Source organism: Corvus cornix, chromosome 8 (genome assembly GCF_000738735.6).
Source record: "Corvus cornix cornix isolate S_Up_H32 chromosome 8, ASM73873v5, whole genome shotgun sequence".
Classification (NCBI taxonomy): Eukaryota; Metazoa; Chordata; class Aves; order Passeriformes; family Corvidae; genus Corvus; species Corvus cornix.
In genome coordinates this window covers 26334066-26360897 of record NC_046338.1, presented here as the reverse complement: position 1 = coordinate 26360897, position 26832 = coordinate 26334066, and the positions used below count along the sequence as shown (strand labels likewise).

Genomic DNA, 26832 nt, shown 5'->3' with positions numbered 1-26832 from the left:
TAGTTGGTGATAATGTTCATCTGTGTTCCAGTTGGGCATGAGATTGGACACAAGGCACTTGTCAGCCTGTTGGTCCTCCCAGGCAAGTTGATAGATAGGAAAGTGAGGTCTGTGGATAAGCTTGATAGTTACTAGGCTTTGTCCTGATGTTTCTAATCTTGGATGTAATCCTGTAGGCCAGAGATCTCTCAGGGCTGGAGCTGTGTGCTATAATTTTATGTTGGATCCCTCCCTTCTGGAATGGGTAGGAGTTCAGAGGTACAGTGCACAGTGTCTGGCTAGACATTTAAGGAGCAGAAAGTAGCACCTGCTAAGACTTTTTGTAATACAGTACTAAATAAAGAAAATATTTTCCATCTTTTGTCTTAAGGAAAGACCACCTGTGTCTAATTAAATATATCCTTGCATGGAGCTTATTTACAACTACAGCTTACCTGACCAAACCACCACTTGTTACTTATTAAATATTTCTGCAGCAAAATTCCAAGTCTAGTTTCTTGCTTCACACTTCTGTAGCATCTCTAGGAGCTGATTTGTACTATGACTTTCTCCTAAATAGGGATGTTGTTTCTTTTCCCAGTGTAAAACTGCCTAACATGACATAACTGAATGCCTAGTTCCTAACCTCTTTCCAGAATTAGACAAAGAAACACGCACTTGGTTTCAGATTCTTTACTAGTTGAAGGTGGATTATTTTTGCATGTTAGGGTTGAAGTATGTGGTAACTCTTACCCTGGTAGAAGCAGCTAAGTGATCTTCTGAAGGTCTTGGCAGCTCAGCAGCCACTTAAACTATCTTAAAGAACTTCTGGTGCTGTAGTTTCCTTTTTTGAAATATCTCAGACAAAGTTTGATATCTGGAGTCAGAAGAGCACTGGACAAAGGAGTACAAGGTCTGGAAATAATTGGCACCTGTATTTGATTTGAAAACCGGACTGTTAAACCCAGGGCTAAGTTTTAAATCTAATGCTCAGCTCTTTTCAACAAATGCGCATAAATAATCTCTAAAAACCTAAATTCTTATAGACTCTTTTAACCTCTTCCTTGTGTTGTCCTCACTGATAAATGCCCTAAGTGAGCAGAGATAAGATTTAGCCAGATAGTACAGATGCTTCTTTCCAGAAAAGCTGGTTCTGAATGATGTGCAGGGTAACAATAAACAGCAGAGTTTTCAGCCTCTTTTACTTGGACTTATCTGGGCAAAACCCTCCAGCATCCACAAAAAAAACCCTCCACATAAACCACGGAAAAACACCCCTCACTGCTTTCACCCCAAGGAACTAAACAAGAACAGCATAGAAGAAATTTATTAAGATAGCACTATTTATACAAGTTACTCATGCTAGAAAAAAGCATAAATGATACATGTAAACATTTGTTTACAGAATACTTGTTTTCCTTGTAAAGGTGCAAATGATCTTCATATGTAAACACAAGAATACCGACCTTTAGGGGGAAAGGAGCTTTTAAAAACCTTTTAATGTCCCATTTATGACTGTAATGTATTTTTTACTATATTCAAGCACATTAAAGTCTGAGTTACATGAATCAAACTAAGAAGTTAACTTAAGATGTCAGCAATCCTTTCTTCATCTCAAGAATTTACAGTCCTCTTTTTCAAAATCAGATTTGGCAAGGTCCACAGTTAGATCAGGTACAAAAGGTCATTCTTCCATACTCAATAGAAATTACAGTACAAACAGAACTGTTGAGTCTTGAGTTCTTCCCTCCTCTGCCCCTGCCCTGGGGAGATTCCACAGTTATTCACAGTGCTAGCAAACAGCCCTTCCTCTCCAAACTCTTAAATGAGCCTCACACCTTTTTCTGCTCTAACCATACATAGGCAAAGTGCACAAAAATCACTCAAAGAGATTGTACTGTCTCATGGTAGGAATTCTAGAGACAGACAAGAGGGCAGCTGAGGTGAGGCTGGTCTAAGCTTTTCTTCAGCAGGAAGAGGCTGGCTGCGGGTCTGCCCTTCCAGCAAGAACACAAGAAACCAGCATTAACACGTGATACCTGCACCCTGCGTCAGACAAGAACTGGTATCGAGCAGGCAACAGGAGGAAAATGGCTTTTAGAAGTGAGCTATAACTGGTTGGTTTTAGGTTCTGTCAGTGGTTACAGGAGAAAGTACCAGTATGGGTGTAGCCAAACCATGTATTCTACACCCATCTACACTATTCCTGATGAAGTGTTAATGGTGGGCCATTTGTAACAGCTGTGAGCTGGGTAGTGTTCTCTTTGTCTTCACAAAGTGACAACTACACCCAGCCTAAGGGGGGTCATCTCTGCCAATGGGTCATCAAGGACTCCCCAAAATGTCCTATGACTCACAGGATTACATTGTTCCACTGTGAAACTCCCTGCCCTGAGGGAGGGACTGAACATTCCTGCCTGGACTTGGAGGGTATAGAATCTGGGGGTTTGGGGACTTGGACACAGCCACCACCACTGGACATCCAGAGAAGGACCAGACCTTTTCACAGGACCACTGCTTTTGACAAGACCACATCCATCACTCCAATGGGACTGCAACCACCGTTTAATTGGGACTGCTACCGCCACCCTGACCAACAGGATGTCAGGTTGTACTCTGGAGGTTTTAAGCCAGACTTTCTGTATTCACTGCATTTATTATAATCTTTCTATTAAATTGTAACTCTGACTTGAAATCTCTTGCAAGGTATTTGTGTGGGGGTTAATTTCTCCAGCTAGTTTACCTTCAAACCAGCACAGGTTCACATACAGGGGAGAGACAAAAGCTGAACTTTTGTACAGTAAAAAGGCATCGTTTGAAACCTTTTTCCTCTCACCCTTTTTGGGCGCTTCACTGATTCAATCGAGAGATTAGAGGCTCAATTCTGAAAAGACACTCAGGGTACCCATCCCACGGCTCTCCTCTAAGAGACCTCAAATCATACCACAAGGGTTGGAACCACAGTAGCTGGCAGGACACAGCCCTGCCCAAACCACCAGCTGGTTGAAATTCAAATCACACATATACATATATATATAAAATACATATATATATATATGCACACATAGAGATGTATATAAAAAGCTGGAATCATCGCTGTGAGCGATACAAAGGAAATACATGATACAAATCAAATGAAAAAATAAATATACTCTGTGCAAAGGTGGCATCTTGCAGGTCAAGCACTTTTTTTTGAAGCTCTTTGTAAATAAGGCAAAAACATTGTTTTCTGTATCACTTTTTCTCTTTCACCCACCAAACAGCTGCCACACCCACTGCTCCCTCCTCCTGGTCAGACTCCTAAGTACAGAGTGTAGGCTCTACATCACCATCCTTTACGCTACAATAACTGTTAACAGTTTGGTTTATTCAAAAAATGTAGAACTATTTAGAAAAAACACGGACATAAGGAACACTTCTACTTTTGTCCAGTGGTTCCCTGGAGTCTGACAACGTGGTCTCCCGCTGGGCACACTCACAGAAGTCCATTTTTATAATTCCATAGAAGGAGTTCACCGGCAAAGAGTTACATTGGATCTAGACTGTGCATACTAGAGCTGCAAAGAGGTCCAGTGTCAACAAGTCTCTTCAGTTTTTCTAAGAATGAGAAGCCAGGGGACTCCCTCCCTCTGGAAGCTTACCATATATGGGATTCACAGTGTGTCATTTTGATAACCCCCACGCCTCCACCCAGCCGCCGGTAGTTCATCCCGCCGTACAACCTATGGAGACAACATTCCAGCGTCACACACTGGATCACATCCTCCATGAGGACACCAACCCTTTGGAGCACACTTGGGAGGTGCCATGGGGACTGAACCAGGCCACGTAAGCACAACTAGACCATTATTAATGCCTGCTTAAAGTGGGCTGTGAAGAAGAAGTTGTGTAGCACCCATCTCACACACTTCAGAAGTTAACAGCTGTATTTGCTCATGCCTTTCTCTCTCAGAACAGAAACTGCTGCTTTTTTGTAGATGCTAAAAAAGCTGGCAGAGAAATTTTCCTACTTTTTACAGCTGCTTGTGAAAGTCTCCTTTCTCACACAAGCTAGCTGAAAACAGTGTAGACGGTTTTGTAAACCAAGACTTTATCTCACAGGTGCAAACTTGTTATGCACAGTCCTGTTTTCCACACTGGGAAAAATATTTTGAAATGGGTGTCGTACCCGTTCAGCCAATCACTCTGGGAGGTGGATGGTCAAGCACCCAATAATATTATACCACTCTTGCAAACAAAGCTATATAAACGAGTCTGTAATTAATTAAATAATCCCATTCTATCCTGTACTTGACTTCTGTGTCGTTCATCTTGCCGTCCCTGCGGACAACAGCGACACTTGTTTTGACACCAAATTTCTGTTAGTCAAATAAATACTTCCTTCTCCCTCTCTGGTAATGTGCAAGATAGAAAAATACTTTGTAGGCTGTAGCTGACCTTAGGCTACATTTTGGGTAACACATGACTAGGCTTAGTCCTCACAATTCAACTAATTTAATTTATATTTCTAAACCCCTACATTCAGCTGATACAACCAAGATATAACACATCCCAAGCACCATCTGTTGACTGCAGTGGTGTCTGCATTTCATAGGGATATTGGATCCCTACATACTCCAGCTGCACATTCCCCTCTGTGCCACTGGAGTCTGCTGGCAGAAATAGGAGAAGCAAGTTCTCCAAACAGCTTCTACCAGTGTGATTTGTTAAAGCCAAATTGCGTCGGAATAGTTTCTCAGTCAAGCTGCACAAATAAAAAATATCTTCATGGGGCAAGAAACAAAAGAAAGGGAAGACCACAGAAGCTGGTCAGCTGTATTGAATTCAGTGGAGAAAAAAACCACAAGCTAACAATACTTTGAATAATCTCCCAAACTGTATGAATGTCTGCCAGGCAGTAACTCCTAACTCTGGACATCCCATTACTGTCACAGGGATTAGCTGAAACCATTGCACTTAGGAATCTGATGTATGTACTATTCTCTACTCAGCTGGTTTCCTCAGCAGTTCAAAAGATGCTGTGGATCCATAGCTCACCAAAGAAGGTGAGCTATGCTGCTCATGACAGCTTTTTTTATCAGTGAAGGGTTAAACTACTACTATCACTAGTAAGAATAAGGACATTAATTTCTTTCTATTCCCCTTGCCAGATGACCACAGAAGCAAGAATAGCCATAGGAGCTTGATACTTTATGCTAATTACATTTGGGAATAAATACACAAGCAATTGTTTTTAAGTATAGTTATGACTAGAAAGGCTATTTTCCCTCTTTCTTTTCTGCTCAGTATATATTTTGATCAGCAATTTCATATTATTTGTCTCAGCTTGGACATTCTTCCAGTGGCTGAATCTTGCTGATTTTAAGGGGATAACATCATATGCTTGAAGTGTTTCAGCTCTGCCAAAAGGATTCAGGAATCATTGCCTCAGCTTGAAATCAAGCAGTGAACAGGCCAAATTCTACATGGTGGCTGTGAGTTCCTTCTGCTAAGGACAAGCTCAGTTTTATTGGGAAGCAGGAGAGACTCAGCCCAAAAAGAACAGAAGTGGAATACTGAGATATTTTTCAAGATGTGATTCTTTCTTATACTTTCATGCAAGGCAACAAGCCACAAAGTGAGCACTGTGATGATTCTACCCTACCCAAGTTCTCTGTTATGGTGTGTACCACATTCCTAATTTGCCTGGGACAGCTCCAGCTAGATTCCACTATTTGATTGTCTCCCAAATTCAAATTACCTCCATGTGTTAGCATCTGGATCAAACACCTCAATGGTCTTCAGGTACGTTGTGCCATCAAAGCCCCCCACTGCCATTAGCTGTCCATTCACCACGGCCAGGCCAACCTGCAAAACAGCCATCAGACAGTAGCTACTTAGCTGGGATGTCCTGAAAAAAAGGGTTATAATGAAAACGTTAATAAAAGGATTTAATAACCATGTTTGGTGAACGGCAGTCTGCAGGAGAGGGTTGGGGTTTTTTTTCTTTAGGGCATGGCACAAATAAAATACCCTAAAAAATGAACCATGGAAGGTTAAATATGTATCTCAGAATAGAGAATTACCTTATTGCCAGCTAGAAGAAGTAGAACCATTTGAATGATGATAAATACATGAGAATCTAAACCTTTTTCATACAAAAACTTATGCTCTGGACTGAAATTCTTACCCAAGTGTGACATGTATGCACCAGAATATCTACCAGCCCACAATATTTGGCTAAAGTAGCAGAACCACAGGTAAGCCCCTGGTCCCAAACCTCTCAGGCTGGGGCTTGGACCATCTGTAAGCACCTTGGCCTCCAGACTTTCTATTTAGCCTTTCTGCAGAAGCACAAAAACATTGGAACATCAAAACCATGATCATTTCCAGTGGTAAACATGGAATATAACAGAGAAAAGTGAAGGTACACAATGTAAAATTGTCCTTGTTTTGGCTTTGAGGAAATCGGAAGATGCAGAAGAGCTGCAGATACAGCTGCATGTGTTTAGCAGTTTCTACAGAAAGCAAATACAGAAATAGCTTATAAAAGGTCAATGTCTAATCAGAAACTAAAGTGGACAGTGTTGGACAGCATACTCTGTGCTCGGAGAACGGAAATAAATACGTGCTCTCTGCCTCCAAAACCAGTAGTTGCTCAAACTGCGATTCATACTTGCCTCACCAGACACTGAAACACTAACACAGATAGAATTAATCCTCTCTTCACTACATAATCTAATATCCAATGATAAACATTCATATAATTTGCATCTGTCCAAACATCATGACACCTGAAAACACTGTAGTAATCTGCTGTTCACAAGAAACCACCACGATCAGCAGTTGATGGGAACACGCTGCCACTCACAGAATTCACTGAGGAGCGGTAACAGCCTAAGTGAAAGCCCAGGAACCCTGTTCCCACACACACCTCAAGGCAATGTTTGCTGGAAATATGTATCTAAACACACACCCAGTTTCCCAGCTTTTTCCTCTGAGCAAGTGGGTGTTTTCACCTCCAAATTCATCCAGAGAGATCCAGGTACTAATTTTGATAGCATTCTTTAATGGTATCTCACACCAAATACGGCTATGTCACCTAAAAGCTCCTTTGCTTCAGGCTTAGTTGACTGCATGTAAGAGGCCAAAAATATTTAAAAACACTCTCAAATGACTCATTTCCCCATCCTAAACACCTGTCTGTGGCATGGCTTGACTATCTCTTCATCCTCTATTCTCCAGTCATGCTGGAGAGTTTTTGCAAACTTTTTTCCCTCACAGTAAAGACGTGAAGATGCAGAGAAAGCAGGAGAGCCTTATGAGGAGACTGACACTTCATCCTGTGCTCTCCCCACAACAAAACTGACACTGCCCTGTGGCCTAACCACAAGACTGCAATGACACCCTGCCCTGTGCTTTCCCCACAAGCAGACTGACACTCCACCCTGTGCTCTCCCCACATGGTGATGCGTGGCATGGACAAGCCCATCAAGCTCCACTCACTCCACTCCGCCGGGACGTCATGGCGACCACGGGAGACCACTGGTTGGTGCGTGGGTTGTACCTCTCAGCACTGCTGAGCTCTGTGGTGTCATCCCTGCCTCCCACAGCATAGATCATGTCCTGGTACACGGCACAGCCCAGATGCTTTCTCCTCGTGCCCATGGGGGCAATCGTGTGCCAGCGGTTCTCCTGGGGGTTGTAGCGTTCCACTGTAGAGGAAAGGAAGGTCTTTGGTCAACAGGGTTGGCAGGCAGTGGGTACAGCACTTTTGAACCCAACTACCACACACCAAAAATGCCATGACCCTGTTTGCTCTCTCTATCCTTCTAAAGAACTCTTGCTAGTCTCTCTCCTGTCTTCAGCCCTACACAATCAATCACATTCAGATCTACACTCAAGAGGGAGCTGGCAATGCTACAAATTGACCTGCAGCAGTTTTACCTTTGGCACTTTCCTTCCTACAGCAGAAAATGGCTGCTGCAGGAATTTAAAAAAAAAAAAAAAAAAAAAGTGTTTGCAACTGCTATGCAAACAATCAAAGCCTCATATTCAGGACATACTGCCAAACACAGCACTGAGAAAGTAAAAATATGACACGCAACCAGGTAATAGGGGCTCACAAACCTGGAGAGTGAATTATTGTACGGCAAAACAATATTTAAAGAAGCAAAAATCTCCACAAACTGATCACTAAGATATTCAACAGCCATCTGGGGACATGAAGGGCTCCCCAGTACCAGGACGAGCGCTGACTGGGATTAAGGGACAGCAAAAGGCATACCAGTATTGAGAGGAGATGTTCCATCAGAGCCTCCCACAGCATAGAGGAAGCCTCCCAGCACAGCCACCGCCACTCCCAGGCGCCTGGTGCTCATGGAAGCCACTCGAGTCCATTTGTTTTCTTTCGGATCATACCTGACAAAATAATAAACACCAGAGCTTGTTGAAGTGCTGACATCTTCACAAAGGGGCAGGAATACTGACTTTATTCTCTCCAAACAAAAATCCCTGTAAGATTTGTACAGTTCCTATCTTCTCTCCAGCTTGTCTGCATCAGCTGCACCCTCTAAGAGACCTTCTTTCTCACTGTGCCCCACTTTTTTTTTTTCTTTTTGTAATTAAAAAGTACCTTTCCACGATGTTGAGACAAGAGACACCATCTTGGCCACCCACAGCATAGAGGTAACCTCCAAGAACTGCTACCCCAACACTGGTCCTGCAGGTGCTGGTGGGAGCCACATCACTGCTCCACTGATTGGTCTTTGGATCATACCTGGAAAAACACACCAAACAGCACAAATTACCTGCCTAGGTCTGCTTCAGACTCTCCCATGCTTGGGAGCTACTAAGGCTGTGAAACTTGCCTATCCTGAGCTTCAACTGCAACACAGCTCTTTTTAAGTTGGATAAAAGCCCTGAAGTGATATAATGCATCCAGTACATGTTACTCCAGGTATGTTCAAACTGCAGGTTGGAATGAATCAAGCTGAAGATCAAAGGCTCAGGTTCCTGAGAGAGACTGGCTGGCATGTGGTAACTTGCAGCAAAGAGCAGCAGCCAGAGTTAACTCTGCTCTGTTCCCTGCAGTTCATACAGGAACTCAGCCAGCACTGGGACCCACACTTCCAGATAAAATATGAAGGAACCAAATGGACTTGGGAATCCAGAGACAAAGAAATACGTGCATAGCAAGGAAGTGCAGGACATGGGAGATATAAGGCTAGGCTCATAATTTGTGAAGTTGGAAGCATTCAAGGAGAGAGGTGGGAAGAAGGGGAGTCTTGAGATGGGAGGAGGTATTTGTACAGCTCATTGGATTTGTTACAGGGCCAGGATTTAGAGCAGTAGGAGAGCTTGAGTCATGTGGCTTTCAGGCATGGGAATTGCCCTATGCAGCTCCCAGAAACAGGAAGCTTGGTAAAACTTGTTTGACTTTAATCTTTCACATGCCTAAAACTGACCTATTTTCCTTCTTCTAATGTTCCTTAATTCTCCAGTTGCCACTTCACAATAAAATTCCAGGATCTTTCCCTCAGCATCTAAGAAATGCTCACTGTAACCTCACCTTCCTCAACAACGCTAAAAACAAACCCGCAATTGCAAAGAAGGTTAACCAGGATCACCACTCCTCCCACCAATTACATCCAGACCCATCTCCTAGAGATTCCTTCCTTATACCAGAGGCTTTGGCTCGTCCCATTAAGCTCGGGATAAAGTGACACAAAGTGTTTTGCACCAGGGGTGTGCAAGGGAGGAGGAAATGAGAACACACTCGGCAAAATGAACTCATTCCTAAGAGGCTGCACCCAGGTTTAAACATTCAGAGCTAAAGTTCTGCACAGGGGCCTTATGGAGACCTACCTTTCTACACTGTTAAGGTAAGAGGAGCCATCATGGCCTCCCACAGCATAGAGGAGGTCATCCAGGACGCTGACCCCGACGCCACAGCGCCTCTTGCTCATGGAAGCCACCATCCTCCACTCGTTAGTTTGGGGGTCATAGCGCTCCACGCTGGAAATCGCGTCCCCGCTGCACCAGCCCCCCACTACAGCCAAACACAAAAAACAGAGTCACAAAAATACTCACCAAGCTCACATACTGTGTGTGCTCCTGGCACAAATCACTCTTGCAGCCTTAACCCATCTCTAAGTCAGTCCTTCTGAGGTTTGTAATTACAAAACAGAATGAGATTTTCAAGAGCGTTAACTGAAGTTTGGAAATACTGTGGCATACACAGCACCAAAGAAATCACGCAAGTAGGGAAGTGTAAGTTAATTCAAACTTTCAAATATTAATGCACAGGTCACATCAGAAATAGGTTGTGAATACTGGCTTTATGGGAACACCACCACCACAAAATCCTGCCTGGAGTCTCCTGGCCTAAGCTGGCGGGAAAAATACATAGAATCAGAACATCCTGATTTGGAAGGATCAAAGTCCAGCTCCTGGCCCTGCATAGCAAAGCCCCAAGAATCCCACCATGTGCCTGCGAGTATTGTCCAAATGCTTCTTGAGCTCTGTCAGGCTTGGTGCTGTGACCACTGCCCTGGGGAGTCAGTTCCAATGCCAGATTCTGCTCTGGTTGAAGAGCCTTTACCTAATATCCAACTTAAGCCTCCCTGACACAGCTTCAGGCCATTCCCTCAGGTTCTATTGCTGGTTACCAGAGAGCCGAGATCAGTGTCAGCCCCTCCTCTCCCCCTCACAAGGAAGTTGTAAACTGTGATGAGCTCTCCTCTCAGTCTCTTCTTCAGGCAGAACAGACCAAGTGACCTCAGCCACTCCTCATATGACCCTCTAGACCCTCCACCATCTCCTGCTGACACCACACACACACCTGCAGAAACACACACCTGCAAAGAGTACCTCTCCACAGCGGATGGGTTTGCGTGGCCTTGTTCGCGGTCCCTGCATCAGTGGCCGCTCTTGGGGCAGCAGCAGGTAGTTTTTGGCTTCATCCACCAGATCCCTATGCAAGACAGGAAAATACTAACCCTCAGAGCTCAGTCTCAGGAGAAGGGGCGAATCAGAACTGATGGGAAGAGCAACCAGCACTAGTCATGCACCTCAGGTATTCACAAGTCACATGAGAACAGCATAAACAGCTCCAGTTAAACGTAGACTGACACCTAAATAGTCATCAGTTTACAAGCCACTGACACAGTGACAGAAGCAAATCAGTACCAGTATTTGGCCAGAGTTAATAACAGATACAGCTTGCTATAAAAAGACTGATAAAAAAAACTGTGACAAGAGATTTGTCAGGCTTACTGTGCAGAAAAGAAACACCCAATCTGCCTCAATCTAAAACTTAACAGTCAGTGATTTTGCCTCACAACAGAACAGGAGTTGGAAAGCACACAAATACGTAATACACACATGACCAACAGATGGAGATAGTACCCTTCTGATGAAAATTTTCTCCATCAGTTCTGGCCAGCTCACACTGTCCATCCATTCATTACTTGCCACCTGGACTAATTCTAATACTCCAAACCCTTGAATAAAACAAAAAAGAACAAAAAAGTCCTCCTTCCCTCTATGAATGTGGAATTCCCCCAGCATGAATGCTTATTCAGGAAGAGAACAATTTAGCCTATGCCCTGAACTTCTTTACAATATGCACAAGATAAATCATGTGCTTTGTGGATGATACAGAACTCTGTAGAACCAGAAAGGTGAGACTCATATCATAAGAGGAGAAAATGATAACTTCCCTGAGTTATCCGTGTGGGAAAGAGCAGACTCTAATCCCAGACTCCAATTCAGTTATCAAAGTGCAGACATTCTACACAGAAAAGCTACTTTAGATCCCACTGAGATCACCATGAAAGACATGCAAGAGCTAACCTACAATAAAAAGCCATGACTAGATGGGGAAAAAAAAAGGCAAAATGAAAAACAATACACTGAAAGGCTTTTTACCAACAGTCAAACTGCACACTCAAAGTTTGCTATTACACTGAAAACTTGAAAGAACAAAACCACTTCCAGGGCATGCCAGTGACTATTATGCAAATAGAAAACAAGTGTTCTTGCTTCTCCTATCCTCCCAGTTGCCAAAGATGAAATTGTGAGGCATCACCCATTTACCAGTGACAAATGAGCACAGTTTCAGAGGACAACATTATCTAATTCTGTAGATGGCTGAGGAGATTTACCTGCATTCCTCATCGCTCTTAATGAGTGGATCAGAACCCACTGTACCCACAAGAAACTTGGGACTCAGCAGGGGCAGACGGACATGCTGCAGGACCTAAAACACAAACCAAAACATCTATGGTAAACCACAGACACCCACAGAGATGCAGGCAGCCAAATGGAAAACAATAGAATTTTAGTTAAATGCAGCTTGTCTCACAGCACATTTGTCTTTTCAATATCCCAGTTTAGATACCCAGAAGAAAATCAGTCTTTGAAAAGGGACAATCTACTGGCTCTACTAACAGCTGAAAACAAGGTCACAGCTGGAAACCTTTCGAAAATTACAGATGTCAACACATCTGCCAGAACACTAATTAAGTTAGTGGTTTTATCAACCACTTAGCTCTCTTAAACCTGAGTGGTATTGCAGAGTAAATGAACAATAAGAAACAACATGTCTTTCACAAGGGTTTAGAACTGTTATAAAAGCATAAAAGCTGCCTGGAGAAGAGCAGGTTTTTCCAGTTTGGTTTGCTTACTTAAAACCATCTTCAAAAGCTTTCCAGTAAATAAAGTTGCATTTAATGTCTCTTTCCACAGCAGAAACACTGAGGCAGGCAGACGCTCACCTCTTTTGATCAGCCAGCCTGAGACTTCAGAGGCTTTGGGGCTGACAGCTTTGTCAGAATGGGTTCTGCTCTGTGAAATGCCTTGGCTTCGATGAAGCATCACATTCCAGCAAAACCATTCTGACAAGCTCCACTGTAACATCATGAGAGCTGAGGCACAAATCAAGCAGCAGAGCTTAAAGAAGCACTGCAAAGCAAGACAAGCTTTTTCTTCTCCACTGTGGTTTTGATACGACTCTCAAAGCGGTGCAGGCAAGCTTGTCTGGACAGACTGCTTGAGTGAGCTCGTTTGGCAAGTCCTGCCTGGGAACAATCCAACAAAGCCCCTAATGAAGGCTGTGGCCAGTGCAGCTTCCAGCCTAGATGAAGGGACGGTGCAAGCCACCTAGTACAGGTGGGAGTCAGAGAGAATTTTGGTGGCTTTACACCATTCAGAAGTGCTGTGGCACCACCCTACCATCCCTCATTCTTCTCCCTGGATAACCCCCTGGATAAAGCAGCCTGTGGCCAAGATTACCTGTGACAGCTGGGGTCTTCTCTCCTGAATGCTGTATTTCACCCAGGCCATCACAGCGTTGAACACTTGCTCTTCACTGCGCACGTTTAACTCATCACTGGATATGATGTCTATGAGCTGGTTGGCAGGAAGCAGCATGAACTCCTCACTCTCCATCACCTGGGAAAGGCAGAGGAAAAAGGAAGAGAGTAAGGACAAAATATCAGAGCCACACACCACTCCAGCACTTCATGGACTGACCCAGTAAAAAGCCAAATCCCCGTCAGTTCCAACACCAACACACATGAAGGGTTTGCTGCACGGGGCAGAGTGCAGCCCCCAGCAACACAACAAGACATTTCTAGATGGGCATGCAAGTGACAGGGAATTTTACACCCTTTAACTTTTAAAGGGTTAAACCACAAAAGACACTGATCAGGTTTCAAAATTCAGGAAAAACAAAGCCTTTCTTTAAAATCAGTCTCCTCATTTGCTGTGTCTAATACATAAAGCAGAAATAAAACTGCAATAAATCCATGACTAAAAAGCAGCACTGGAGTACAGAGATTCACAAGGAAACCAAAACAGACCACCGAAATAAGAGTCTCAAACAAGTTAACAGAGGCATTGCAGAGAAAACAAAGCCTGATTTGTGGCAGAACAGAAAATATTTCAGGAGATTCATCTGATCCTGCCTCTTTCATTTGCTCTAAATATACACATGAAGTATGCAATAGTCAAGATGAACTAAAGAGGGAATCAGAGCCTCCAGAGCCCCTAAGGACTGATCTCTTGTGAAAGTCAAGCCACTGACAAAAACATTAATTCCTTCAAGGCATCCAAGACAGCAATCAAGTTTCTCAGGACACCTTGGCTGCTGCTGGAGAACTTCTCACACAGCATGAGGCAGTCAGACTGCCCTGGGAGCTCACACACCACCACAGCTCCTGCACAGACACCAGTTAAGATGGGAAGGGTGCAAGAATCAAAATTTAAACTTAAGAAATGGCCTGACTGATAACTGCCAGCTCACCTTCCCTACAAGCATCCCCAGTCTGTAGCCTGCAATTTCCAAAAGGTTGAGGGACAGAAAATAACTGAATGTTGGCTTATCCTTATCATCTGCGACCACATTAGAATTCCATGACTTATTTCATGATTTGCTGCATAAATTAAAGAAAAACACTCTTTGACATGATCATCTCAACAGCAGTCAGCTATGCAGTCCTTTAAATTACCTGAAGAAGTTATTTAAGAGCACTGAACAAATATGTAGGGATTGCAAAGTTATTGACAACAGAAAATACTGTTAAAAAATAACAGAGCAGATAATGAGATCAGTTACCAGACTTGGTTCTTGGGTCCCCTGAGCTTTCAGGGACAGTAAAGGCCACAACAAGGTTGGCCCACACACCCCTTCAGCCTTCAAGTAGGAACTGGGTTGGTCATTAAAGATCTTCACCAGTTTTTTTCCATAGTTGCCCTCCCTCCTACAAAGACAAGCTTATGCGTAAACTTTAGTCTGACAGTTTACAAATGCAGCTGCAGAGCCTGAAAACAGTTGTGGAAATTCCTGAGTTAAAGATGCTCATCCAGTCTCTCCCTTTGACCCTCAGGACACCCAGTTGAATTGATGGCCTCACAAAATTCAAAGCACTCGAAGTACCTCTTTAAACCAAATTATTACTACTATGCAACTTGGTAGTTTACATGGTAAAACAAATCATTATTTAAAATCCTTTGGCTTATTTTGGCTTAATTATCAGGACACTCCTAATTAACCGACTAATATTAATGAACTATTTGACTGACTTGCTAAGCAGACAAGAATTGGCTGGATTTCATTTCCTCTGCAGCATTCCTGTACATCAGTGCTTTTACAAACAGAGAGAATTAATGTCAGACTATACAATGCAGAGTGCAATTTCTGTCTGTTGATAAAAGCACAAGTTATCCACCCATAAATATAATTTTTCCCTTCACACAAATGTCAAGAGACGAAAAAAAAATTAAATACAAACGCTGCTCTTGAACAATAGAGTTGTTAACAGAACCATTTCACATACATGCAGAAGATCCACTAGGATTGGGAGGAACGGAAAAAAATGGAAAAACATTTAACCAAGAAGTTAATGCTGTAATGCACCAATACACATAAAAATTATTAGAAGTAGAGGTTAGCACAGCAGAGGACATGGAACAATTCAAACTGCATTCAAAGTAGCTGCATGGGTTGGCCTGGTGCCTACTGCTTAATATTTCATGTTGCCATCCAGGAAATTCCCAGCTCACGTTCCTTTCTGCCAGCTTGAAGGAACGATGACCACACAGCCTCCACACAAGAAGGCAAATTTTTTATCAGTTTTGAACCTCCACAGTGGAGGATGGTTAAATAGACAAGTCCCTGGCTTCCCCCAGGGACCACCAATCCAGTCTCCAGGTAGAAAATATTGTCAGAATGGAATACAATCCCAACCAGCAGCATCACTGACGTCTGCAGAGAAACAGTAGAAGCAAAAGAAGTTATTATTAAGGATGAAGAGCTGCAAAACTTCTGGGACACTGAAATGGACACCAAAACCTGCCCAGGCCAAAGAAATAGTGCTCTAATCTAAGCCTCTGTTTTCCAGAGGCTGTGGTTAAGTTAAGTAAATTATAATTTGCTTCATCTTTGAGAAGGAGTGTTCTCTTTTGCCTTCATGTGCTTTAACAGGGATAAGGAAGACAGAAAGCTGTCTTCAAGGTGCTGCAAAAGAAAAGAAGCCCATAGCAAGCAGCTCTTTAACAGTCAGCTGCATGTATTAATGCTAAAACATTTTAAAACAAAACTGTCAGGCTGCTAAAATGTTATTTAGAGGCTTGTAAGCACGCCCTACTCATGTAATAAGATCTAATAACTAGTAAAACAACCAAGCACTGAAAATAAACAACTATCTGGACAGCATCTTGCTCCCTCAAAAAAACCCAGACGCTCAGAGCAAGCACAAAGCACATGAAGTGGCCAGCTAAAATGTAGGGATTTGGGAAACCACCAAGTTCTACAAAAAACAAACTCATCTTAAACAGCAAATTCTATTTGGTTAGAAAAAATGTATTTAATTTCAGCTTATGAGTAAACTGATGATGTGTCCACAGTTAGATACCAAGAATCATCTTCACTGTGTCCAAGAGTCATGTTCTATTGTGTTGCTTTTGCTCAGATTTTAATTAAGTACTACCTGACTGAAACAAATACAATTCTAATCTGCTTCTTGCATGTCAGAAGGGGGGAAAAAAAAAAAAAAAAAAAAAAAAAAAAAAAAAAAAGAGACAAGCTGCCATCACTCACAGCACCTCCATACTGCTGCTTCTCTGGGGAAGCTAAATTAGCACCAGGGGTTCCTGGAGTTCCTCCCTTTGGAAAGGATCTCCCTGTGAAGCTGGTGGGAAGAGGAGATTTCTCTGCAGTAGGCTACCTGTTCCAAGGCAGAGCAGAGTGCAGTTTCTGCAAGAGGCAGGAGAAGACTCTCTCTAGCAGGGGACCAGACCTTCACACTGAGCATGCTCCTACATACCTCCCACATAGCAGCTGCTTCCAAAATACACACAAATTCCTGCCCTTCCAAGCAAGGCTCAGGAAAGACATTATTTAAAAGGGTTGAGCTCCTTCCTGCAAGAGTTCAGTCAAGACCCACTCTTCTCTGACTACTGCTCACACAATCCTTAATTATTATGCTGATCCTTCTCTGTACCAGCTGCTGGCATTTCTTCCCCCAAAAATCATCTAGGCAGAATTAACAAAGAATGAGAAACTTGAGTTTATAAAGGTCAGCTACAATATTACACATCTGAATTACTTTCAGACAACTTCTGCTGAATAATAGATGCAAAACCCTAGTTCTGCTACAACAAGGGATTTGAAGACTCCCCTGAGGCAGCCTCATGCTCCCCCAAACACCCGCTTCTCCAATTCCAGAGCTCAGCATTAAATATTTTTGGTTCTACTGATGTGCTGTCCTAACACCTGCCTCCCCTCCAACCACGTAGAATCCAGAATATTTCTGAAAGAGGAGTGGCATGTCATACCATTGTGCAGGCACAACAGATTCAATACCAAATCCAACTGCACCCACAACTTTGCCTCCTACATAGCACTCACCACACATCTTTCAGGGAACAAATGCTGTGGATCATATACAAACCACCAGTAAAACACAGTCCTGCCAGTAACTCTTTCCTCTTTCTTCCCCACATAACATCTGGCACCCATCACTATCAGGGCACAGAGCAGGTGTAAAGGCAGGATTTGGAAAGGACAAAATGAGAGTTGCTCAAAGCTCTCACAGGCCATGTTGACACATTTTACATCCCAATTCCAGCACGCCAGCTTCTCACCTCCTGGAAGTTGTGCTGTGTGAATTTGTCAGCAATCCTCAGCAATTCACGGCAAGAGTGAGTGTCAGCAAAAGCCCGGATGCCCAGGCAATTGGAAGGGTCCAACTGTCTCTTGAGGAACTCACAGCAGGCCTCCTGGATCTCAGCCAGCTGGAGAAGGCAAGCAGCTGGCAACAAGGTCTGGACATTTCCCTCTTCCACAGTGATCTGCGAGGTGTAGGCAAAGTCGATGAGCAGCTCCATGGCCCGTTCATCGATGTCCCTGATCACGACCTCCGTCTGCCGCGACTCTGCCAGCTCCCCAGTGAACATGGCTCGGAAGTAGGGGCTGCAGGCTGACAGGATCACCCTGTGGGCGTAGATCTTCTTGGCCCCCACTACCAGCACCACATCGCAGAGTTCCCGGTGCTTTCGCAGCAGGTTGATGACCTCCAGGGTCTGCCGCGGGTGCTTGTCGGAGATGTAGGGCATGCGCGCGGGCTGCGGCACCCCTTCAGGCAGCTTGTTGGGATCTCCGAGGGTGCAGCGGCTGGTCACGTCCATTCCGGTCTCTCCTGGGCGAGTGCTGGTACACCTGCAGTGCAGGAGATAATAACACAGGACCATGGTCAGGGATCCCACCACCAGCTGCGCTCCAAAGCTCCACAGCTCGCACCTAGCACAAGCAGTGCCTGTAAGTCCATGCTGGGACATGAAAACAAGCACGTGACTGCATGAAAGAGGAATCCATCTCCAACCAAAGCTTGCTTAGAAGTAAACAAATGCCAACTTGCAGCAGGCTTCAATTTATTGCTACTTTTATATGCTTTCTATGACACACAGCCGTAATATCCAGCTACACATGCATATTTATGAGCTGAACCTCACCATAGCCTTGTGTGGTAAAGGCACATTATCCCCATTTCACAGAGTGACTCAAAGCACAGATTAGCTGACTTGCCTGCTGTCATGCACTGGAGTTTTCTTTGACAGAGCTGGAGATGAATTTCCACTGCAAAGAATTCCAGCTCCATGATTTAACCAAACTTCTCTGTTCTTCTACCTACGTTTTTAATGGGGCTACTCATCACTGTAACGTTGGAACACACTAAACTGCCACACAGACTTCAGGAGCTCAAGATGGCCTGCAAACTACCATGAGTATCTTTCAGGTTCACAGGATACCCATTTAATTATCACCTCTTCAGTTATTTTTGAGTTATAGAGGCTCCTAACTCAATCCACCTTCCCTGACACTCCTTCCCAAGGAAGGTTAATCTTCCGCAAGAAAGGCCATACTAAGGACTGAAGAACGCAAGTGAAACCAAACCAAACCGGAAAAAGTAAAAACAATCCAAGTATCCACCACTATCAACCTACCAAAAAAGGAAGAACATAAAGTCAGGAAGGTAACTCTAGAGGCAAAGAATCTCTTAATACGTAAACTAAGTTACTGGCACAGAGAGAAAACATAGTATCTTCACAGTTCCACATGCAATTAAAGAAAAATCAGGAAACTGCCGCCTCTTCCCACATCAAAGGAAAACTATCATTTAGAGCAGTTAAAGCATATTGAGCAAAATATCAGAATACTGATGGTTTATGGCCATCAGAGATGTACTGAAAGACCCAAAACATGCTGTCCACTACCAGTTTTTCCCTGGTGCACTGGCATTTGTGAGCTGTCACTACCTCACTGTTCATACTAAGAGTGAAAAAAAAAAAGAAGTTTGGCTTTGCCATGGCTCAATGTAATTTGCAGCAGGCTTGAAGGAAAGAATTAGAAAAAAAAAAGACCTCACATCTTTTCCCCTCATTATTATGTCAAATGCATTTTCTAAGCACTGGGAAACCAGTCTCTTTGCAGCAGTTCAAATTATTCACTTGCATCTTAGCCTGTTTTCCCATTCCCTCCACACCATCTCCTTGATGATCATATTCAGATGTTTTAGACCATTACCTCTTCCTCCTATCTTAAGTTACAAAGATCTAGCTGGGGCTCCCCTCTGGGTTTTGCTGCTTCCTACTGCTCAGCTTCTGCACCTTAAATGCTTTGGATTTTTATCCCCACTCCATCTTTTTTACATCCATCACCGTTCTGCTTTCCTGACACCTCTGATAAATCCTTCTGCTGTTACACTGCCTCTCACTCTCCTCCACCCACTCCTGTCCCTCACAACCTAAATTCACCTTTTTGGGGTTTGACAATCATTCTCAAAGCTCTGCCAAGTTCCTCACAAACAATGCATAAACTAAGCTCCCCTTGCAGCAATACACACAAACCACAATTAATGGTACCCCTACAAAAACCTCAAGAAACCTTGGCTGAAGATTAATTTACCTAATTGACTTATTTTCATAGTCCTTAGCAGTCAAGGCCAGCTAGTAAGTAATTTAATCCCTCTAACCAAGAGATGGAGAAAGGTGGTGACAAACATTCCCCTGCAGAGTTTGGCACTTACTAAGCAAGCTAAGTTGATTTTATTGTGCATTAGGTGCTCTGAACTATGTCAAACCAAGCCTTGGAAGGCAAAAAAGAACACAATAAGAGGTCTTTTAAGACACATGCTACTACAATTCTGGACAGTTTGATTTGACAAGGCTGTCAGTCAAAGCACAGAAGAAGTGTTCTTCAAATAAAAACCCATTTCACGTACCTACAGATCAGAAGAGCTGGAGCACATCCACGACAGGACATCCTTTTGGGAAGCACACAACCCCTCTGTGACACCTGTAGGTTTTCCTCAAAGACATCTCTCACTAAAAGCAGCCCTAAAGCAGATCACAGAGTGGCAAGAGTTCTAAGTACAGATAGATTAGATTAAGGATGCCAGAAGGAATACACAATATTCCTCCCAACCTCACCATCCAAGACTCCCTGCCAACACAGGGCAATGGGATGTACCATTTTATGCCATGGGATTACTTAGCCAGATTTAGGCAATAACCCTAGACTTCCCTAGCCAGGGCAGATCAGGATTTTTCTGCCCAAATGAGGCACTGCTGAACACATCTTTAATTCACTGAAAAGGAGTCTGGTTAGCAAGAACTGGAGTCATTCCTGCATTGTTCCCATCAGCATTTATCGGAGAGCCTGCATCGTACCTAGCCTCCTTCCTCCTGGAGAGAAAGTGCTAGTTAATGATTAAAGAAGACTGAATGGATGGGAAAAAGAGTAACAACCAAACGAGCATTCCCGATTCACACAAAACTTATCTCTGGGTGATGCAGAAGCCAGTGATCAATTGGCTTAGGAATTTCCACCCAGATGCTTGATGTGAAGCTTGGTGGGTTGCTGCTACACACAGGCACAGAAGTGTGAATTTAAAGGACATGTCTGATGGCTTGTGTCTCCATGAGGATCATGATTCCACTGCATTATGTGTGCATTATGCATATATATGCATAGAGAATGAAGTGATGAGTCAGTAGCTTAGAGGTGTGAAATACAGAAGGCAGCACTTGATTCTCACATGGCAGGGGAGCTGCCTCCCCCCACACAGAGCTCAGAGCTGCTCCTGAATACCCAGGGTGATTAAGGAGGGCTGAGGATCCAGAGGAAATGTGTATGCTCAGATAAAACATTCACACCCAGCTATGCAGATATTCCAGGATTAGCTTCCATCAAAATGCAGGGCTGGGGAAATCAGCAAATACAATGGGATTAAGAAAGGACTGACAAAGGATCAGTTTTTGTATCACAAGGCTGAGAAGTACAAATGGGAACACAGGCAGTCTGCAACACTAAGTCAGCTTAATAAACAGGCTGCTCCGCCTCCATTTTATTCTGCTGTGCCAGTGCCCAAAACTCCATTCATTAACAAGGGCATCTATGAGACATCCATCCTTACAGCAGCTCCTTCCAAAGTTCAAAAAAAATACCTAGTAACACACACCTAAGGAAAATTCTCTCCCATAGAGCTGTCATAGGGCACCTTAACTTTCAAATCTGCATTTTTTTAAGATAATGTGTGTTTTAGCACAGGTTTACAAACAAAAAGCTTTAACACAGCTCAGCAGAAAACAACAGGCTGACCCAAGGCTTACGAAACACAAGTCTCAGGCTAAACACATCAACTGAAATCCTAGAATCATATATTGCTGGAGTGGATTTCATTAGCAAGAGATTTTAGTAGCAAATAAAAATAGCAAACCAAATTGGTAGTGATTTCTGCCAATGCCTTGATTTGAAATTAAGAAATATTTCCTATACTCATTATAGACCTGCAAGAACAAGGGCCATTGATTTGGCCCAGCCTTTGGCAACAGAAGTCACCACCACAACATGCCAACCAAGTAAATGGAAATGCTTTACTGTGGCAATCAGCACTCTAGGAATTAAGTTACTAAAAGTCTGATTATCAGGAAAAATACCGCTGATTAATTTTCTTGCCTAGCAAGCAAGGTTTCAGTAAGCTTTCTCAACAGTTACGCAAACAAGCAGATAAACCTGACAAATACTATTTTACACAAAAGGAAAACAGCAAGGATCTGGTGTATTTGCCCCTATTTACATTGTTTAGTTTGATTTTCACTGACCAAGCCCAGAAAACTCAGTTTCACCCATGAGGATGCCCATACCCTGAAAGAAGAAGTCATCACTGGAGTTTTCCAAAACCATCCTGAGCCTTTTGTAGTTTGTTTTGGGCAAGAGGTATGTCCAAGTAGTTGGATAAGCTCCCGAGCTCACTATCAGGATCTGAAGCCTCCTTCCTCTGGCGGGGTCTGGCTGCTCAAGCCTGCTCTGATACAGCAGTGCTGTAACCTGGGAAAAGGCTGCCAGGAAAAGCCGGGTGAGAAAGAACTGAGAGAGCTTTCCCAATTTGTTTGGGAGCTGCTCAAGCCCTCATGCCTGAGCTATGTTAAAGACATGTCTGCACCTGACTGTGCACCCACCGATTCTGAGCTGACTTCCCTGCTTCCTTCCTCACCCCTACAGACCTGCTGAAGAGTACAGGACTCCTGACTGGCCCCGGCCATCAGATCTTCTCTGCCCTCCTTGTCTGGGTGCTGTGAGACCATGCTCTTCACTGAGAGGTCCCTGCTGCCTTGTTTTTCCCTTCAGCAAAGCCACATCCTCTTGCTTCTCCCTGACAGTGAGCAAGAACAGCCTGCCCCAACTACCCCTTCATTCCTAATGCAGAGTAAATCCTGTTTGCAGCAGGATACAGCAATGTGTATTCCCTACTATAATCTTGACAGGAATAGCTGGAATTCCTTGTCTGTTCAAGCTGTTCCTCCTCCCCTCTGAATGCTGTACACATTTGATACCATCTCACCCTGTTTATTAACCCACTACTGGCCAAGCCCCACTCCCCTCTTTGTGCAGGACCTACCACAACCCTCACGTGGGGTGGTAAATTGGCTTCAGAACCCTGAGTAAAAGGATAAAAGAAAGTGCTCTGCTATCTGCTTAGCTAGAGCTCATAGGAAGATCTGTGTCCAAAATCCAACCAGGAACCTTTTATCATTTTCTTCTAAGACAGGCAATAGGAGAACAAACAAAAAAATTTAACAACCCACACTGAGGGCCTTAAAACAGGCAAGTGTATTCAAGAACTGAAGTCCACAGCGCACAGCAGAGATGTGCTTGTCAGGCTAGGCTGCAGCAATAATAAAAAACCTCTACTTCTTCAGCTCTGTGCTGCTGCCCACCACTAAAACTAAAACTGTCTGAGTGGCAGAGAGAACTTCCACAATACCAAGTCCAAGGCCACAAACCCACAAACAGACACACTAACTCCAGCATGTGAATTCTCTGCCTCAGTGCAACACACAGAAAACAGCAGGCATGGAAACGAGTTTAGAACCTCAATTTCCCCACTAGAAACACAAAAAGTAGGGAAGAAACAAGAACACAAGCCAAGCTACTCACCAATTTTACGTCATTTTGCAAAAACATCTTGATAAATGGAGCACAACATCAAAACCTGAAAAGCTGTCAGTTTATGTTGGTTAAGATTTAAACAACTTCCACTGAAGAAGACTATGGTGAAAGAGAGCTCATCTGCTAATTAATCCATCTTGGAGAAAAAGGAATTCACTGTAAAAGTCACATACAGCTCCTCATTGACCAAACGACATTTCTTATCTTGGCAAAAATGCAGCACAACACCCGGGCTAAGTGATGCCCCTATCATGTCCCAGGTTTACTCATTCCTGAACTGCAGCAGCAGCACCAGCCTTTTTTGCTGCGCTTGAGAAGTTCATTTAATTAAAACAACATCGTGCCATTCTTCAAGGGTTTACACAGAAGCCAGGCTAATGGTTTGTGTAGCCAAAAATGCTCTATATATTCATCTATGGTTAAAAGCCTTGCCTTGTCTTACACGAGTGTTTTACAGAATTACCCACAATAAAGTTTTCCTACTTTCAACATCCCAAAGAGCACAAACAGACCAATCATTCAGAGATTAAGAACTTCAGGCAACTTCACTTCCACACAGCCTGTATCATGTACAGAAATATATCTGCTGCTAAATTTTGCCGTGGGATTGCCATCAAACAGGGAAAATTAACAAGAACTAGCAGGAAACCCTGTTTGCAAACCTGTCATCGTGCTGAATTACTGTTTTATTACTGAAAACCTTTTCTCTATATGAGATAGAATGTTTTTGACACAACCCCAGCAAGAACTCCCCTGAATTATACTTCAGCTGTCTTCAGCTCATTAGAACGAGGCAGCTGGCATCCATAATTAGAAAAGGAAATCTCCTTTTCACCCAAAACCTCACCAAATGTCTTTCTTTAAGGGAAAAATATTGCCCCTTGGAAATCAAGTTTAAATTTATTCTCGGGCAGTCTATTTTACACAGTTTGAATACCTAAGTAATTAAATATTGAATTTTAAATATGACAGTAAATGGGGGAAGTGGAAAAGGGGATGGAGAATTACAGTAACTTATCTTCCATACTCTTCCTGAAAGACATCTGGTCTTGTAAATATTGAAAACTAAATACATTTAAGAAAGGACTAAAGGGGAATGATTTATTTCCCAATTCCCCATAACCAGGCTTTTTAAAAAAAAATCCAAAAGCACACAACATTTTACAGTCCAGGCACGTACAAAACCAACTCATATGATTTATCCTATTTGGGGAAGAGAAGAACAATTGTTTTTGTGTCTTACCTGCGCATTGGCTTTCCGTCCATGCACTGTGAAGAGAAACCTTCACCCTACACTTCAAGACCTGATCCAAGAGAAAAAAAAAAAGAGAAAAAAAGGTGATTTCTAAAGCAAGAGAACCTTCTTTCCCTTCTTCAGTCTCCCTCTAAGAGAACAGAGCTGCCCACAACCACGTACTAATATGCCGTCAAGCTCTTACCCAGTTATAAATTCACAGCCCAGATTAACAACACCTGGATTGCAGAGGATAAAGCAGAAGAAAACAACAACATTAAAAATATTTTCACCACAGCTGCACAAAGATTCTTTAGCAAACAGAACACACACACTATAAAGTTAGCAAACTGCCTGCCTCCCTGAATCCTTAAAACTATTCTATCAAAGGAAAAAATATCTGAAGTAACAGGGTGCTCACTCTAGCTCCTTGCTTGGAGCCACGAGGTATCTCTCCCTCCCACATTTAGCAGAGATTTAAGGCAGGCTGGCACCTAATAAACAGCACAGCACTGCTCAACAGCTACACTGCAGAGCCAGAATTTGACAGAAGATAAAACTTCTGTCTGGAAATTGAAGATAACTGTGCCCCAGAGGTAAGAGGGATGCTAATAGTGCTACTACATCTGCAAAGATGAACGATGCTGCCTGATGCTCACCACACTTCCACTCCAAATATTCATTTTCTGAGAGTAGTAACAGCTGCAAACTGCACAGGCCTTTCACAGTCAACCACTAAATTCTAATTCTAATGTAAATTAACCCTTTTTACAAGGGCATTGCTTGCCTAAATTTCATTTTCGATAGCTATTCACTTAGGATTACATTTAATTCATTTAATTTAATTATTCAAAGCAATAAGCCTAACTTTTTGTAAAAAAAAAAAAAAAACTATTAAAAGAACAGAAAGGTGTTCTGCTTCCACGCTGATAGTCACAGGCTTCTACCCCTCCAGAAATGGAGTGAGAAACGGGAAACCACTGAACTATGGGAAAAGCAATGACCAAATGAGAATGAAGTAAACCTTAAAATAAACACGCGCAGCATTTAAAAGAGAAAAAAATTAAATTTAGGAAGAATAAGATCATTTTTGGAAGACTGTCAGATGGGAGCCCTGCATCCAACATGAAGCAAAATATTTTTGGCACAATTTAAATTAAACTACAGAACGGTTATAGCTCTATTTGGCTACGTGAAGAAGAACCTTATTTTACATGCAACACTCTGTAGGAGCATTATCCCAGACACACAAGTGGAGCAGTTCGCCAGTTAATGAAGAATAAGCTCAGACTTGCTGTCTGCCACACTTGCAAATTGCTCAGATTCACAGCTCCCTGCAAATAAAGAAAGGCAATTTCTCCCGGTTAGGGCACCGCATACCAATTCCAATGCGAGCTCCAGCTGCCCAGCATGCTCCCGGGAAACCGCGCATCCCCGCATCCCGCCGCGGGGACCGCCAGCTGTCCCGCTGCAAGCCAGTAGCACGGAGCAGCCCCTCGGAGCACTTTGCACATGCAAGGGAACGTGGACAAGGCTATTCTTAGTCCCTTGATTGCATCAGATTTAATCCCCTTAAACCCACATTAAAAGCCGGGGAGGGGGGGAACACACACACACATCCACAGACACAAAATAAAGACATTTAAGCCGCGGTGCTCCGCGCTGTCCGCGGGGCAGCAACAGGCTGAGGCACGGCTCTCCCGGCAAAGCGTGGCCCTGGAGCCCGCGGCACAACTCGGCTCTCCCAGCGGCAGCTCCTGCGGGACGGGCACCGCTCCCCTTCTCACCCTGCCCCGAGCGCCGGGCCCGGCCCAAGAGCCACCCCGAGCCAAGCCGAGCCGAGCCGAGCCGAGCCGAGCCAAGGAGCCCACGCTGCCCCAGCCCGCCCGGGAGCGGAGGGCCCAGGCCACGGCAGTCCCGGGCAGGGCAGCGCTCCCCGGCCCGCCCCGCGCCCCCGGCCGGCCCAGCGCCGGGCGGCCGCCCCGGCCTGCAGAGCCGCCTCACTCACGCCGGGCGCGGGCTCGTCACCACCGCCGAGCCGCGATCTCGGAGCACCGCCCGAGCGCGTCCTCAGCCGCAGGAAGAGGCCCGGCCCCCGCCAACCACCGCCAAGCCGCGCCCGCCC

The 26832-nt window shown here is 43.9% G+C and overlaps 1 protein-coding gene across 9 annotated transcripts; it reads right to left on the bottom strand.

Moving 5' to 3' along the window:
* Nucleotides 1-657: 657 nt before the first annotated feature.
* KLHL20 (kelch like family member 20) lies at nt 658-26832 on the bottom strand. Of its 9 annotated transcripts, XM_039556088.1 has the most exons (16): nt 24913-26487; nt 24717-24777; nt 23462-23524; nt 22168-22362; nt 20244-20358; nt 17608-18181; nt 13255-13413; nt 12126-12220; nt 10818-10933; nt 9826-10009; nt 8594-8737; nt 8246-8379; nt 7465-7673; nt 5720-5826; nt 3621-3701; nt 1289-3536 (listed from the first exon to the last, which is right to left on the bottom strand). In XM_039556088.1, the coding sequence occupies exons 4-16, from the start codon at nt 22205-22207 to the stop codon at nt 3506-3508; spliced, it is 1989 nt and encodes a 662-aa protein (XP_039412022.1). In that variant the 5' UTR covers nt 22208-22362; nt 23462-23524; nt 24717-24777; nt 24913-26487; the 3' UTR covers nt 1289-3505. The 9 variants fall into 9 exon arrangements, with proteins under 9 accessions (XP_039412024.1, XP_039412026.1, XP_019147138.1 ...); XM_039556089.1 differs by having other exon boundaries at nt 1289-3701; XM_039556090.1 differs by lacking the exons at nt 1289-3536; nt 22168-22362; nt 23462-23524; nt 24913-26487 and adding exons at nt 658-911; nt 26716-26807.